At 35.2% G+C, this 16,764-nt stretch overlaps 1 protein-coding gene and 1 non-coding gene across 3 annotated transcripts; both read right to left on the bottom strand.

Moving 5' to 3' along the window:
- Nucleotides 1-513: 513 nt before the first annotated feature.
- LOC132037482 (cyclin-dependent kinase inhibitor 7-like) lies at nucleotides 514-3,376 on the bottom strand. 2 transcript variants are annotated; one of them, XM_059428019.1, is made up of 4 exons: nucleotides 2,817-3,376; nucleotides 1,949-1,983; nucleotides 1,525-1,701; nucleotides 514-815 (listed from the first exon to the last, which is right to left on the bottom strand). In XM_059428019.1, exons 1-4 carry the CDS (start codon nucleotides 3,105-3,107, stop codon nucleotides 734-736), a joined length of 585 nt encoding a protein of 194 aa, XP_059284002.1. In that variant the 5' UTR covers nucleotides 3,108-3,376; the 3' UTR covers nucleotides 514-733. The 2 variants fall into 2 exon arrangements, with proteins under 2 accessions (XP_059284002.1, XP_059284001.1); XM_059428018.1 differs by having other exon boundaries at nucleotides 1,525-1,704; nucleotides 2,817-3,375.
- A 1,535-nt stretch (nucleotides 3,377-4,911) lies between these two features.
- LOC132038815 (small nucleolar RNA U3) lies at nucleotides 4,912-5,120 on the bottom strand. Its single transcript, XR_009410290.1, has one exon. It is a non-coding gene; the product is annotated as a small nucleolar RNA U3 (small nucleolar RNA).
- Nucleotides 5,121-16,764: the final 11,644 nt, after the last annotated feature.

The following is a 16,764-nucleotide window of genomic DNA, read 5'->3' as shown; positions in this document are numbered from 1 at the left end:
AATAAATTAATTTTGAATTTTTCTATTTTACTAATAATGAAATGATTTAAAGCCACACAAATATATAACATTTATTTTAGACTACATATCTCAAAAGTCTTCTTTCTTTTCAGACTTGTGCCTAATCATACAGTGGTGGATAAATTGAGACGAATGGAGTATATGATTTGGCGTAAATAATGAATGCGCAAACATTTACCAAATGCGACATGTACATAGGTCTAACTTCATGTTCATCTCTTACCAACACTATTCCCATCTTGTCAATTAATTAATGCAACTATACTTCATGTGTCCTTTTCCTTAGGCAAGAAAAACTGCCTAGCTAGTTGGCCGCGGCTTGTGTACACATAAACTACTACAATTGGTAATAAAGCCCAAATTTACTAGCAGAAGAAAAGGAAAGAAGAGAAAGGTGGCAGTAAGAATTGCCATTTGCAGAATTACTCACTACACTCCCACTTGGGGATCCACATGCAGTGTTAATTCTCTTCTTTCAACACATAAAATACATATCGTAAAAAGGTTGTTCAATTATTTTATAAAATCAAATTAGACGACAACTAATGTAAGTGCATCTGACTATCTGAAGAAACAAAAAAACATGAAAACATGAAAACTAAAACCTAAACATTACTGGAACTAGTGTACCAAGTACTACCAGAGACTAAATTAGGTAAGTTATTAAGCTAGCTAGTGCTACCAATTATTGGGGTAAATCTTACAGAGAATTTCAAGTTTCATGTTCCTCATATATCTGGACCCACTCGTAACGACCTTCCAATGGCTCCTCCTTCTCAAAGTCGAAGTTGTACCTGACAAACATATGACACGTCAGATTCAGAATTTAAGTTTTATGGGGTTTTTTTTTTTTTTTGACACAGTTACCAGCATTGAACTTGATTTTTAAACTTATGGTTTCATATATATCTACCTTCTAGTACAATTTTCATAAAATTTTACATATAAATCTATTCTCCGCATAAAAAATACTGGGTACAAATGAACTCGGTATCAGTATTGTGTGAATTGTGATAATAACTTCTTAAAAATTAAGAGGGAAAGGAAAGGAACTGCTGGGCGAGTTTTGGAATTTTTGCTTGTATAATCACAACAAATAAACTGGAATTAGCTACGGACTTTATCGCTAATCCGTCACTAAATTGCTCGTAGCTAACAAATTTTTTTGATAATCTGCCGCTGAATTAGCATTAGTCACAGATTTTACTATTTAGCTACAGAATTTGTCCTCGCTAATTCCTGTTATTTTAGTAGTGAGTGAAAAATCTGCAAAAAGCTGGAAAAAAATTGTTTACCAGGAATACTATTTTCGAAATTTCAAGATCTTTGGAAAAATATTGCTCTAAAAGATATTATTCTAAATTTACAAAAACTTCTTGTTTACAAATTTTTCATCAAGTAAACAGTTTTTGTTAAAATAATTTTTGTAACTCCAAAACTCGCCCAAAAGATTTTTTGAAAAGAGAAAGTGTGTGCATTTCACAAAAAGAGAGAGAAATGTACTTTTCTCGAAATCGTTTAAACATGGTTTTCTCGCATCGTGCAAAAAACTCTTCTATTTCATTTCTCGACGGCATTTTCTCCGGCATTCGACGGGGAGGAGAACTCTCATATTTTGGCATTTTCGTCGACTCCAGTTCCCCGGATTCAGGTTGAAGCTTGCTAGATAACTTCATTTGTCTACTGCAAAAAAACAAAACAATATGTTTTAAAACAATAACAACAACATATTCAGTGTAATTTCACTAGTAAGGTCTAGAAGGTAGAACGTACAGCAGACTTTGCTCCTACTTTTGTGTGACTTTAAAAAAGGAGAGATGATTTTGAGTAAGAATTTATATTTTAAATATAAGAGGCCGTTAAATGATCAATTGTTTTTTTGAATTTTGAGTTTAAGAGCCCAAAAATTAAATAACACTATACTTACTTCTCTGTGGACGCTACAACCTCCATGCCGTTTTCCTGCAAAAGAAATTTAAAATTCAAGATACTTCTATCGGATATTCGGATATATCTATATACATTCAACATATCCAGCTTTAAATAAGTTACAATTTTACTCCTGCTAGTTTGAACTTTGAGTCTAAACATGTACTCCCTCTATCGAATTTATAGGACACAGTTTAAATTTCAAAAGTCAAACAGTTTGATTTTGACTGTGTATTCGGACATGAAATCTTTAAGTCTTTTTGAAATAAAATTTACATATTTGAAAATTACGTTAGTACTATAAGTCACAATAACTGACAAGTCAAAATATTTAAAGGGTATATGAATAAATAAGCAGTTTTAAATGCATTATAGTTTAAGCTCTCGTTTGGCCATAGATTTTAGAAGTCTTTTTTAAAAATAAAAAAATGAAAATATTGTCTGTCCATGAAATTTGATCCGTTTTTGGAAAAGAAAAAAAAAAGTTTTAAGCTCCAAAAACTTATTGGGACTAGCTTTTGGGTGAAATTTTTCTTCCACTCACAATACTTTAAATTTTTTTCAAGTATAATGTATGTTTAGACACAATTTCAAATTCCATAAAACTATTTCTCAACACAACTTCAAAAACTCCCTTTTTTTTTTTTCCGAGTAAAACGCATGTACAAACACAGCTTAAAAAAATCAGAAAACTACTTTTCAACGCAACTTCAAAACCTCTTCTTTTTTTTTTTCAAGTTTCACAAAATCTATAGCCAAATGCTTAGCTTATGCTCCTGCTACTTTGAACTTTGAAGAATCTATATACACACACATGCAAAAAGTAGAAAATTCAGTTCAATTAACACTTCAAGAATTTCGCGTACATCCACATCTAGCGATCTGTTCATTGAACAACAAGATGATGAACTCAAAGCCGGTTTACTCGAAGCATAATTCTCCTTCGAATTGACTGAACTCGCCGGAAAAATTAAATCTTCCGGCGTATCTACGAGGCTGGAGTAACTTTTAAAGCAGCGTATCGCCGGAGAAAGCTTCATATCTGCATCAAATAACTTCCTCTTGTTCGTTGCCCGCGACACGTCCAAATCTACATCTGATACTTCCATAATCGCGACCTCTCCAATTCCCTTACACTTCTTTATATACCTTCCCATTATATATGATCCTTCTTTGTCAGAATTCTAGAATAGTTTATGATATCGTCTCACAGAGATTGGAAAATCTATGCTACAGACTCGTGAAATTTTGACTACTATTTGAGAGAATCAAATTGATGAAAGAAGAGTTTGGAATTATAAATTACAAACTTTAGAGAGAATCAAATTAATAAAAGGTGAGTTTGAAATTGTAATTAGAAGTTGAGTTTTGGAGAGAAGAGTGAGTGAGAGAGAAATGGGGAAGGTGAGGATGATAATAATGATGAGGGCAATTTCGTTGTATTTATGTTCTTATTATTGGCTGATGAGTAGTGCTGTCATTTCTCTGTGGTCCTGCAGACAGCTGTTTAATGTAACGGGATTGTTGACGTCCCCGTTAGACAAATCTGGGGATAGAGTAGAAAGTGTAAGACAAAGGAAGCAACTGTTTCTGTCGTTTTATTACCAAAAAAAAATGTTTCTGTTGTTTGCGTGGAAAAGTTTGTTAAGAGGAATGTGAAAAATACAAGCTACAATATCTGCCAAATAAGTTAAAACAGATAGGTAGGTTTAAGTTGTATAGCATGACGGTTTTAAAAGTTATTAACTAGGTTGGCTATAAACTAATTATAGGTAATTTTGTATAATAAGTCTACTAAAAATAGCACTTAAATTCAGACTCCAGTAATAAATAAGAATTCCTTAAATTCTTGACTTGAATATATCCTTCTCATTCCTTCCCTCCTTGGATAGATAAAGAAGGAGGACAGAGCTTTTGGCTACTTCGTGTTGTCAAATAATATTAATGATTGTTTTGTATTGATTTGAACTCTAAAAATAGATAGTGACTGCATTAGGTTTATAGCGGTACATCTAAGATCTTCACTAAAGAGGTTCAAAAGATAAACATGTATTCCTTCCGTCTCAATTTAAGTGTCTTAGTTTGATTAGGCACGGAGTTTAAGAAACAAAGGAAGATTTTTGAATTTTGTGGTCTTAAATTTAGAATGTGTGTAATCCTTTAAATCTTATGGTCTTAAACTTGTCAAAACTTAATAAATATAGAAAGTAACACTCTTTTGGGAACAGACCAAAAAGGAAAGTAAGACACTCAAATTGAAATGGAGGGAGTAGTACTTAAGATTTGAACTTAAAACTTCAAAGTGAATTTTGAACTATCTAAACAACTAAACCAATATCTAATCTTTTGTTTAAGGGAATCAAAATTACATATGTACCTAAAAATTAAAAAATTACCTTATATAAACAGTCTAATTTTGTCAAGGGGGTTCGAGTGAATACCCTCCGCTAAATCCCCCCTTGTAGTCATTTAGGAATATACTAATTAAGTTCAGCCCTATCAATATGAGCCGCATATATCACTGCACTCATTTAACACTTTATTATAACCATATTGGCTTCTGTAGCTATTCTGACCTTCTCTTGAAATCTAAAATCCATCCCATAGCGGTGGAGAACCGATTTCTATCGGGACCTATGTACAGTACTAAATTGTTTAGTAGTTTCCGAATGTTAATTTAATTAATTCTTGGAGTTAAATAGAACTAAATAATTTAGAATATTACAAGAATTAAACACATAACTATTTAGTTATTATGTAAAATTCACTTGTTTTAGTTTCAAGAGAGAGGATCTGAAAGCGACAAGGTAATTTGAGGAGGAGGAGGAAACATATATCATGAAAGGAATAGGATCGAGCAGTATTTAGATTTCCCCAAAAATCCTAGTTCAACATAGACAGAAATTTAGAAAGAAAAAGATGTAGTACTAAAAGACAAGGAATTAGATAATCTCTATTTTTGTTCTGTCAAACAGTCATTAGACCATCTCAGCACCATAATCGGGTCTGAGAACAATCCTCTACAGCTCCATGACCTTCCCGTGGGGTTGTTAGTCACGCTCTGGTCTAGTGGCCATAATTTATCCACTATACTTGGTTTCCTGTCTCCTTAGAACTCAAGGATACAGTGGTATGAGCCTATAGAACAGATCCTGTTCAAGTAAGGTCGTAGATAATCTCTAGCTTCTTAAAAGAACGGGAAAAAAGTCTCTTTTAACAACTCATCCTTGAACATGAGCCAATGAACACAAAGTACATATTGCTTGTTTACTTTGCAAGTAATTAATGAATGAAACTACACGTTTCTGCTTATACGAAAAGAAGTTTCCTTTCCTCATATAATTAAGAACTACTCGAATTACAGTGTTCATAATAGGAACCGTCAAAATTCATGAAGATACATAATTTGAAGAATTGAAAATTATAGTTCTTAGGCTAAAACATGGAGTACTATATATTCTACTACTAGTACGTACGTAATTAAAGGACAACTATACATGGGATGAGGTTTTCAGCAATATTGAATTATCCACTACTAACATGACAATAATTAGCGACGGATATTTTTTTTTAGGTAAACAATAAAATTCGTCGCTAATCCTATTTAGCTTTGAATTATAAAAAAAAAAATGTTAGCTACGAGCAATTGCACAATAAATTAGCGACTAAATTCATTGTTAATCCTATATTTATTTTTGTAGTGATCAATTAGTAGAATGAAAAATCACCCATAAATATTTTAATTTAGAATTTACATGTAACAGTCAATGACATGAGTAGGTAGAAAGTAGAAACTAACCATCACAGGAACAGAATCCTTCTTATATATACCCCTCCTTGATTGATCACTGCAATGTAACGAGTAAAAATATATGTGAGTTGAAAATCAGAATTATATTAAACTCAATTATATAGTATATGATGTTTGTGTTGAGATTAAAACAAGTACCTTGACAGTGAAATATAAGAATAGGTTAATATCTAGCTAACAGCAACAGAGGGTTGGTAAATTCTATATAATGCTCAGACAACTCTATTTACAAATATTGATCTCTATGGATCGCAAATCTATATTTATAGTTAAAGTAATGAGTGTGGATTCAGGTTTTTATTTTATATGTACAACTTGAGCTAGTACAAGTATTCTTTTAGACAATCACCCATAACACAGTCCAAATTATAACATAATTACAATAACGGAATAACCGCACTTATTGTTGGAATACTCCCAATTAATTAAGACTCCTGTAATATGTTTCGGATTTTCGGAGGTATATTTTTTTAATGTAAGGTTTATTAGTTGTTGGCAATTACTACAATACTACTACATTGTCGGCTGTCACGCATAAGTACGAAAATATCTCTTTAGTGCCCGAGTGCTGCATGGAAAGAAAGAGTCCAAGTAGGGAAGTGATGAAGTTAATTACACTGCTGTAATCTCTAAAAATAAGTAAATAATTTTTTTAACATGTTTATAATTTTGTACAATTCCATGCATATTTGAATACTTTGCTGAAACGAATCAAGTATGTCCTTGTCCTATCCTACTTTGAATAAGATGTACTTCTAAACTTCAAATTTCTACTAAATTCGCTCCATCTTGTTCACAAATCAAATTAGATAGTAGAGTGATACTCATCTTAGACATTAATCTTAATGTTATCTTAATGTTATCTGTTAGCACGGAGATGATGAAAAATACAATATTTAATGCGGTTCATGTCTATGTGATCAGACCTCCACACAGGACGGTCTTCACTTTATTATCAAGGGAAAAAGAAGTTACGAGATGGAGCAGCACTTCAAAATTGGGTTAGAAACCTTTTATAAGTCGTGGATGTCATAGCCTCCTCGCCTTCTAGTTCTTAAGTCTCGAAGGTTTTGATACCAATTGATAGCGCGGTAACGATAAAAAATTCAATAATTAACATAGTTCAAATTGATGTGATCCTACATCCACAGAGAGAGGTCGACAATTTATTATATCAGGGAAAAAAGCATTACAATATGGATACCTCTTCAAATTAAACTAGTTTAGGAACCTTTTATAATCTGTGAAAAAAACCTAGCACAAAATAAATATTACTATTCACTCTAGGACTGCGACATTGGTGCTTTGGGGGTGCTTCACGGTGGGAAAGGCACCAACTACTCAGATTTTGGTTTCAATGCTTTGCGAGTTAAAATCATTGACTTTTTGCAACTTATTGTGGATGCTATTTGGGTGCTAATTAGCATCATCATTTTCGGTACTTGAATTTCTTCGCAACTTCACATTATCAAAAATGAATCTTATTCCCATGGTTCCGCAAGAGTACTCTTGACTATCTCCTTATAATTGACTAGTATTTCCTCCATTTTAATTGAAGTATTTTAGTTTGAATAGACACAAAGTATTTCCTCCATTTTAATTGAAGTATTTTAGTTTGAATAGACACAAATTTAAGAAAATGAGGGAGATTTTTAATTTAATTTTGTGGTTTTAAATTAAATGTGTAATGTATCAAAATGCTCCTTGAATCTTATGATCTTAAACAAGCCTTTTAAAATGTTGAAATTAGAGAGTTATCGACAGAAAAAGAAAGCAAAACACTTAATAAATTGAAACAAGAGGAGTAGTAGGTAGAATACAAGACTATATATTGTACTCGTGGGTATTCTTTGGCATTTGCAATTTTTTTGAAAAAAAAAATAAAGTCCATCATCCAGGCTACATTAATCTTGTCATGATGGGGGGCTTGGCCAGACCCACTACCAATATATATATATATATATATATATATATATATATATATATATCCGTAAATGTAAACGGAGGAGGACATATATCTTAGCCTTCAAGCTTACATGTAGAATGAGAATCCTCATCCTATAGAGATAATTATGTGCAAAAAAGTAGTTTATGAATCGAGCTATTCATAAGGATAACAAAAATTCTCCAGGAAAGCATCAGCTCAGCAAGCATTTTTAAAGTAAAATTGTACCTTCTTCATCCTGTTTCTGAAATGGATGTAGCCCCTTTGGATATTAATTAATTATGCAGAAACTGAAATACATATGTTATATGTGTAAGCAAAAGTTCATGCGATTATATATGGAGTATATTTCTTTTGCTTCAGAAGACATATTTCATATATTAACTAAACATTACAATGAGTGATCCTTCTCCTCAATGTCTGATTTGAAGGATCGTTTACATAATAGTCATACACAAATGGAGCCGGGAAAATAAAGCGTAGTAGACTAGTAGAGCCGATGCTATTACAACCATATTTTGACAAAATATCGTCCACATAATTGGCTTCTCTGAAGATAAGTTGCACAAACGGCCCTCCAAAATCTTCAAGTAAAACCCTGTATTTACTTAGGATATGAGAATATTTATCATTTACTCCATTGTGCCTAGAACATACAATCTGAGAGTCGGATTCAATATGCAAGGATGTGATGTTCAATTCCTGAGCCAGTTCCAATCCATTCAATAATGCAAGTAGTGCTGCTTGAATAATAGAGACAGAGGTAAGGTATTTAGAGAAACCAAGTATCCAATTACCTTTGTGGTTTCTAAAAATACCCTCTATTACTCCCTTTTCAGTGATACTATCATAAGCACCGTCGACGTTAAGCTTGATAACATCATCAGGGGGAAGCTGCCATTTGACAGGAATGGCAGTGGTCCGAGGAGAAGACGTAGTGATATTGGTGAGAAAAAGAAATTCAGCAGCTTGTGAGATGATACATTTGATAGAGACCAAATTAGATCTATGATTAAAAACATTCTGATTTCTATTAATTCAAATATTCCAAAGAAGAACCGGCAGGAGAATATTTATGGGAAGCGTAGTGCTCATTACGGTGATGGAAGCATTGTTAGATTTTGAGCAAGCTTCCTTGACTGTAAGGGTAAAGTTATAAGCATCAATGTGAAGTAAGGATGGTCCAAATGGGGGTTACATGAATGCACTCAATGAAGATATGTTGAAGTGTCTCAACAGAAGCAGAGCAAAAGTGCAGTTACTTGTTGGTCTAATTTTTCTGGCAAAGAGAATCTCTCCTGTAGGAAGTTTATTAGCATAGAGAAGCCAAAGAAAATAATTAATCTTATTTAAAGTTGGTACATACCACACCCAATTGCCATTCTGCAGGATAGGGATATCAGTGATGTTTTTGCTAAGGGAGAGGTAAAGAGCATATGCTGATTTGGTAGAAAAGGCTCCATCAGCTCAAGGACCTCAAAAAGGTTTATCCACGTAGTAGTTGCTATTGCCTACAACGGTATTCTGGATTTGTTGATTAATATCATAGGGTTAGACAAAAGAAATATCTGAAAAAGACCATGAGTTTTCTGAAAGATATGTGATAAAGTTTTTCAGTGTTCCAACCTGTTTAGTGGACACTGTATAAGGGTTCGAAGATTGGTCGTTCCAACGATCCAGTTATCAAACCACAGATTGATGAATTTCCCTGTACCAAGATTCCAGGCAGCGCCAGCGTTACATAAGTAGTCAGCCTTACGAACACTTTTCCAAATGTAGATATCATAATTTTTGGACATCAAGCTAGCACCACCATTCCTATTAGTCATGTATTTAGCCCTGAGAACGTTAGCCCAAAGGCTTAAGTCCATACAATATTTTGACTAAATTCTAAATTCTATACATATTGATCCAAGTTGTTAGAATATCTCTTAAAAGGATTTCATGAAATTGTCCCATTCCAACTGGGTCCCAATCCAATTGGGATTCGACTGGTTTGTCCCATTCCAACTGGGATTTTGAATGTCTTCAACCCCTATTTGAAGGAGATATTCGGCCAGAACATAAAGAAAAAGAGAACAACTATCAAGACTACACACAAAACTATATTCCACACTTAGGTTAAAGAGAGTTTTCATTGAGAGATTGTAATCTTTCGTTTCCTTTGATCTCGTTGTGCTTCGACACCCTATTGAGATCGTTTTGTACTCCTCACCTTATGGTTGATTTCTATGCGCTTCGCGCCCCGTGATTTTTTCCGTCTTGGGTTTCCACGTAAATCTTGTGTTCATTACATTTATTACTTTCTTGCATTATTGTTCTTGTGTTGGTGCATCCTAATCGGCTTGACAGCATCACTCGTTTAATTTTTAACAAGTGGTATCAGAGCGTTCAAGATCCAGGATGTCTACCGTAACCAAGTTTGATATCGAGAAGTTCGACGGCAAGATAAGCTTCAGTATCTGGAAAGTTCAGATGCAAGCCGTTCTCACCCAGAACGGATTAAAGAAGGCTCTTCTTGGGAAATCCAGGAAACCCGAGTCTATGACAGATGATCAATGGGAGGAATTGGATGAAAAGGCGCTTTCAAATATCCAACTATGTCTATCTAAACGGTTCTTTGCGAGGTTATTCATAAGACATGATGAAAAGTCTCACAAATAAAATTCGCCTGAAGGAACGGTTATACACATTCTCTATGGCTGAAGGTACCCCCATTCAAAATCATCTTGATGAGTTCAACTCTGTTATTTTTTACCTAGAAAATTTAGACGTTAAGGTCGAAGATGAGGATAAAGCAATATTGTTGGTGGTCTCCCTACCCTCTACGTATAAGCACTTTAAAGAAATCATGTTATATGGTGGTAATGAAACACTGAGTTATAAGGATGTCAAATCTAATTTGTTGTCCAAAGAAAAATTTGATTTTGAAATGCGTTCTGAAGACAAAGGACAAGGTTTGTCTGTCAGAGGAAGATCCCATGATAGAGTGAAAGAATTTTAGGTTCAAGTCTAGAGGCCGTAAATTCAACAATGATAAATTCTGCAAATACTGCAAGAAGACAAACCACGTAGTTGGTGATTGTCATAAATTGACGAATAAACTAGAGAGAGAAGAAAATAACAAAATGTTGCGTAAAAAATTTAAGCAAGGAGTTGTTGAAAGTGATTCGAAGGTGATGTTTTGATGGTCGTCTCATGGGATAAGAAAAAAAAATTCTGAATGGGTTTTTTATTCTGGATGTACATATCACGTGTGTCCTCATAAGGACTGATTTTCAACATATGAGAAAGCTTTTGGTGTTGTTCTAATGAGGAATGATGCCCGATGCAACGTTGTTGGGATTGGTACTGTAAAAATTAGGACCCATGATGGTGTTATCAGGACCTTGACCAACGTTCGTCATGTTCCTGACTTGAAACGAAACCTTATTTCTCTGGTACTCTTGAATCTCTTGGATGTAAATATTCACTAAAGGTGGAGTTCTCAAGGTTTTCAAAGGTGCTCTGGTCTTGATGAAAGGAATAAGACGTGGGACTCTCTATTACCTGCAGGGTTCAATTGTGATAGGGTCTGTAGCAGTTTCTACTTCATTATCCGACGATGATCTCACCCGTTTATGGCATATGCGTCTGGGCCATATGAGTGAGAAAGGTATGACTATTCTGAGCAAAAGAGGTCTTCTTGGTAAAACTGGTACGGGTAAACTTGACTTTTGTGATCATTGCGTTTTTGGGAAACAGAAGAGAGTTAGTTTCTCCATAGCAAAACACCGTACACAGGGCATTCTTGATTATATTCATTCGGATTTATGGGGTCCCTCCAAAGTTCCTTCCCTTGGAGGAAAACGCTACATGTTGACTTTCATTGATGATTTTTCTCGTAAGGTCTGGGTTTATTTCCTAAGACAGAAAAGTGAAGTGTTTCCCTATTTCAAGAAATTCAAAGCTCTTTTTGTGAACCAGATGGCTGAAAAATTAAGAAGCTCAGGACTGATAATGGTTTTTTTTTTTTAATGAAAACCATCAAGGGTGGTATTTTTTTTTTTTAATGAAAACCACCAAGACTGATAATGGTTTGGAGTTCTGTAGTAATGAGTTTAATGAGTTATGCACTATTTATGGTATTGCTAGACATAAGACTATCGTTCATAAGCCTCAGCAGAACGGAGTTGCAGAACGTATAAACAGAACATTACTTGAGAGAGCCCGTTGTATGCTCTCAAATGATGGTTTATGGCACTGCCGTGTTTTCTAGGCTGAAGCCATTTCTACGGCTTGTTACCTCGTCAATTTGTCTCCACATTCATCTATTGACTTTAAAATTCCCGAAGAAGTTTGGTCTGGTAATCCCGTTGACTACTCTATTCTTAGAGTTTTTGGATGCACTGTTTTTGCTCATGTTAATGATGGGAAGCTAGCCCAGGGTTGTTAAGTGCATGTTTCTTGGTTATGCTTCTGAGTCTAAAGGATATCGTTTGTGGTGTCCTAGCTCCAAGAAAATTATTCAGAGTCGGGATGTAACTTTTAATGAGGTCATTATGTTATCTTCTGGGAAAGAGTCTGTTGTTTCCTCTAGGGGTAATGATGATATGAAAGATGCCAGTGAGAAGGTGGAGGTAGAAGTGAGCCATGAAGCTCACGAAGTTGGTCCTATTTCTTCTATAGTTCCTCAGGCTAGTGAGGAGGCTCCTGTTGATGAGCCAAGTACTAGTACCATACGTCCCGTCGAGCCATAAGTGGAGGATGATCATGTTATTGCTCGTGATAGACTGAGACGAGTTAAAAAGAAGCCCGCTCGATATGCTGACACTGATGATGATGGGCTTATTGCTTATGCTCTTGCAGTTGCATAAGAAATTCCCGAAGGAGTTGATCCTTCTACTTACTACTCGAGGCAATTTCTTGTCCTAATTCCTCAAATTGGTAGTGGCTATGCAAGAAGAGATGGAAAGCTTGCACAAAAATAATACATGGGAGTTATGTGAGCTGCCCAAAGGCCGTCGTGCATTGACTGCAAAATGGATCTACAAACTAAAAGATGGTATTCCCAGGGTTAAAGAAGCACGATGGAAAGCTCGCTTAGCGGTTCGTGGTTGCCACCAAAAGGAAGGTATTGACTTTAATGAAGTTTTCGTTCCTGTTGTTCGTCATACCTCCATTAGAGTGTTACTTGCTATTGTTGCTCTTTTTGACTTGAAGTTGGATCCACTTGATGTTAAAACTGTGTTTCTTCATGAAGAGTTAGAAAAAGAAATTTATATGAAGCAATTAGAAAAAGAAATTTATATGAAGCAACTCGAGGTTTTGTTGTTCCTGGCGAGGAGCAATTTGTTTGTCGGTTAAAAAGATCTCTTTATGGCCTTAAACAAGCTCCAAGACAGTGGTACAAAAGGTTTGATTCCTTTATGATTGGGCAAGACTACACACGTAGTAAGTATGATAATTGTGTGTATTTTCGACAGTTTTCTGGTGGTTCATTCGTTTACTTGTTTTTATATGTTGATGATATGTTGATTGCTTCTAAAAACAAGTCTTTGATCAGCAAGTTAAAATCTCAACTTAATTCTGAGTTTGAGATGAAAGAACTTGGTGCAGCTAAGAAGATTCTAGGCATGGAGATTCACAGGGATCGAAAAGCTGGGAAGCTTTACCTGTCTCAGAGGAAGTATTTTGAAAAAGTCCTCGATAGGTTTAATATGTTTGATTGTAAACCTGTTTCTACTCCGTTTGGTGCTCATTTCAAACTGTCTGCTAACTCTTGTTCTAAGTCCGAGGAGGACATTGAGAGGATGCCTACTATCCCATATGTCAGTGCTATTGGTAGCCTTATGTATGCTATGGTTTGCACTAGACTTGATTTAGCTTTTGCGGTAAGCATGGTGAGCCGATACATACATAATCCTGGAAAGGATCATTAAAATGCAGTGAAGTGGATTCTTCGTTATGTGAAAGGGTCCGTTGATATTGGTTTGGTATTTGATAGAGCCAAGGCATCGTCTTATGATGTTGTTGGGTTCGTTGATTCTAATTATGGTGGTGATCTCGATCATAGGAGGTCTATTTCTGGTTACATTTTTTCACTGTGCTCTGGTGCTATCTCTTGGAAAGCACAATTACAGTCTATTGTAGCCCTTTCTACTATCGAAGCTGAGTATATCGCTGCAACTGAAGGTGTTAAAAAAGATACATGGTTGCAAGATCTTCTTATTAATCTTGGTGTTCAACAAGGTACTACCGTTGTATTTTCTGATAGCCAGAGTGCTAAGGCCGATTCTCATTGCTCGAAGACCAAGCATAGTAGCGTTAAATACCACTTTATGATAGATACTATTGCTTCAGGGGAGATTGTGGTAAAGAAAGTTCACACGTCAGAGAATCCCGCAGATATGTTAACCAAGCCACTTGCTATTACTAAGTTTAAGCATTGCTTAGACTTATTTGGTGTTCTTCATGCTTAAATTGCCCTTTGGGGCTTTATGGGGTGACAAGTGTTGATGTTGATGTATTTTGCTCCAAGGTGGAGATTGTTAGAATATATCCCAAAAGGTTCCACGAAATTGTCCAATTCCAACTGGGATTCGACTGGCTTGTTCCATTCCAACTAGGATTTTGAACGTTTTCAACCCCTATTTAAAGGAGATTTTCGGCCAGAACATCAAGAAAAGGAGAAAAACTATCAAGACTACACACAAGACTATATTCCACACTTGGGTTAGAGAGAGTTTTCATTGAGAGATTTTAATCTTTCGTTTTCTTTGATCTAGGTGTGCTTCGACCCCCTGTTGAGATCGTTTTGTACTCCTCACCTTACAGTTGATTTCTCTACGCTTTGCGCCCCGTGGTTTTTCTCGTCTTGGGTTTCCACGTAAATCTTGTGTTCATTACGTTTATTGCTTTCTTGCATTATTGTTCTTGTGTTAGTGCATCCTAATCGGTTCCGCTGCATCGCTCGTTTAATTCTTAACACAAGTCAACATTTTGGGTTAATAAAGCCGAATTAATTATTTAAGTAAATATATAATGAAAAATAATAAATGAATTGTTATGACCGGAATTACAATACATACCAAGTTCAATAATTAGCATTACTAATTAGTATACATGTACAAAACTTACCGTATAATATATCTCTAGCCTCTAGTTTAAAATTGTTTAAGAATTCTTGCAATATGGGTTCGTATTATATAATATATCCCGATTTACATTTTATCTGCTAAAACAAGGCGCCTTGGTTTAAAAGGTGTGGTGTATTAAGTATGACGCCTTTACCGTCAAAGGATGGGTGCAGTGGATGGGGCTACTCCTCCTTTAAGAGGTCTCGTGTTCGAGCTTTGGGTATCGGAATATAATCGGGCTTCAATGCGGGTACTGGACACCGGGTGGGAAACCAAAAAAATTATGTTGCCTTTACTTTTAGGATTTTTATTTTGTCATTTCAATGCTTTATTTTGAATATTGTCGATTCACACAGTTTTATTCTAGGAATTTTTACATGTTGAAGCTAACATATAAGAGGTATTTAAGCATAACAACTAGACTTTAAGCATATTCCTATACGTAGCTACATCAAAACATATATTACCACTCGTAGCTATGTTCCTTTAATTTCTAAATTCCAATTCCCATCTCTCGCTCTCTCTTCTCCCTCACTGACGGCGGTGCCAACAGTAACATTATCATCACTGAGGAGAGAGAAATCGTCGTCACAAGAAGCCATGGATTAGGGTGGACATTAGTTAGGGTTTGGAACGGAGAGAATAGACGGCGTGAAAGGCATCGTATTTGGCCCGAAAACAGTATGTTTCTCAGATCTAGCGGTGTCGCCATGGTGTCTCAGTCTCTCAGATCTGGCGATGTCACCGTGGTGTCTCAGATCTTGCAGAGTCACCTTAGTGCTTTTACATGGTGGTGTCACCGTGGTGCTTTTACGGGGTGGTGCCACCGTGGTGTTTCCAATCTGGCCGAAAAACAGTGTGTTCGTCAGATCTGGCCGAAAAAAAGTGTTTGTCAGATCTGGCTGGATTTGAGTGGATTTTGCATTTTTGAATGTAAATACAATATGTTTTTTGTATTTTAGGCAAATCTCTGTAACTTTTTTATTTTTGTTGTTTGAATACTTCAGATTGAATACATTGTAAAAGTCGTTACAAATGAATGCAGTGAATTGAATACAGCTGAATATTCATGTAATTTTTGAACATTTGTTATCGGAATACAACTGAATTAAATACCCTCTTCTCCCTCACCGCCTCTCTTATCAATCTGAGCTCGAATGCATTCAAATCCAGTCAAAACATAGTTGAATACGTCGGTGGTCGTTGTATTTCGAATCTGAGATCTGGTCGTTGTGAATACGCTGGTGGTCGCTTTATTTAATTTTGAAGCTCGAATACATACAAATACAGTCGGATACATTCAACCAGCTTCAGATCTGGTGGACGTCACAACGCTAAAGACTTTGCTGTCCCGAACTCGAATGCATTCAAATACAATCAAAACAAAAGAATACATCAATTTATATACTCGTGGATTTAATACAACGATTACACAATATAACTAGTAAATACTAGCTACAAAATGTAACAACCGAAACTATAGCTATATCATATTAGGCGCCTATAAACATTACTCCTTCTGTCCCATATTAGTTGTTCTGTTTCGCTTTTCGGGAGTCAAGTTGACCAATCTTCGGAGCTAAATTGCTTAAATCAATTCAATATTTTAAAATTATAATTTAGACATTAAAAAACTACACGAAAAGTACTACAAATTGCAATTTTTCTCATATCAATATGGTGAAAAAATATATTTCAAAATATTGATCAAAATTTATATAATTTGACTTAAAAAAATAATGAACAAGTAATATAAGACGGAGGGAGTAGCTATTTTAATCTAATCTTCACAAATTAATATACAGAACGAATCTTTTTGCGCGGCAAGGCATGGCTACCCAAAAGAAAAGGTCATCGGATGTCTTTTATCATTACTTGAGCACTGATTACTAAGCTGCATAAACAAAGGGTAGTGGATGTCGCTGTTTCAAATGATAATA

The sequence above is a fragment of the Lycium ferocissimum genome, chromosome 11, assembly GCF_029784015.1.
Source record: "Lycium ferocissimum isolate CSIRO_LF1 chromosome 11, AGI_CSIRO_Lferr_CH_V1, whole genome shotgun sequence".
Classification (NCBI taxonomy): Eukaryota; Viridiplantae; Streptophyta; class Magnoliopsida; order Solanales; family Solanaceae; genus Lycium; species Lycium ferocissimum.
This window is presented reverse-complemented; position numbering and strand designations above follow the sequence as displayed.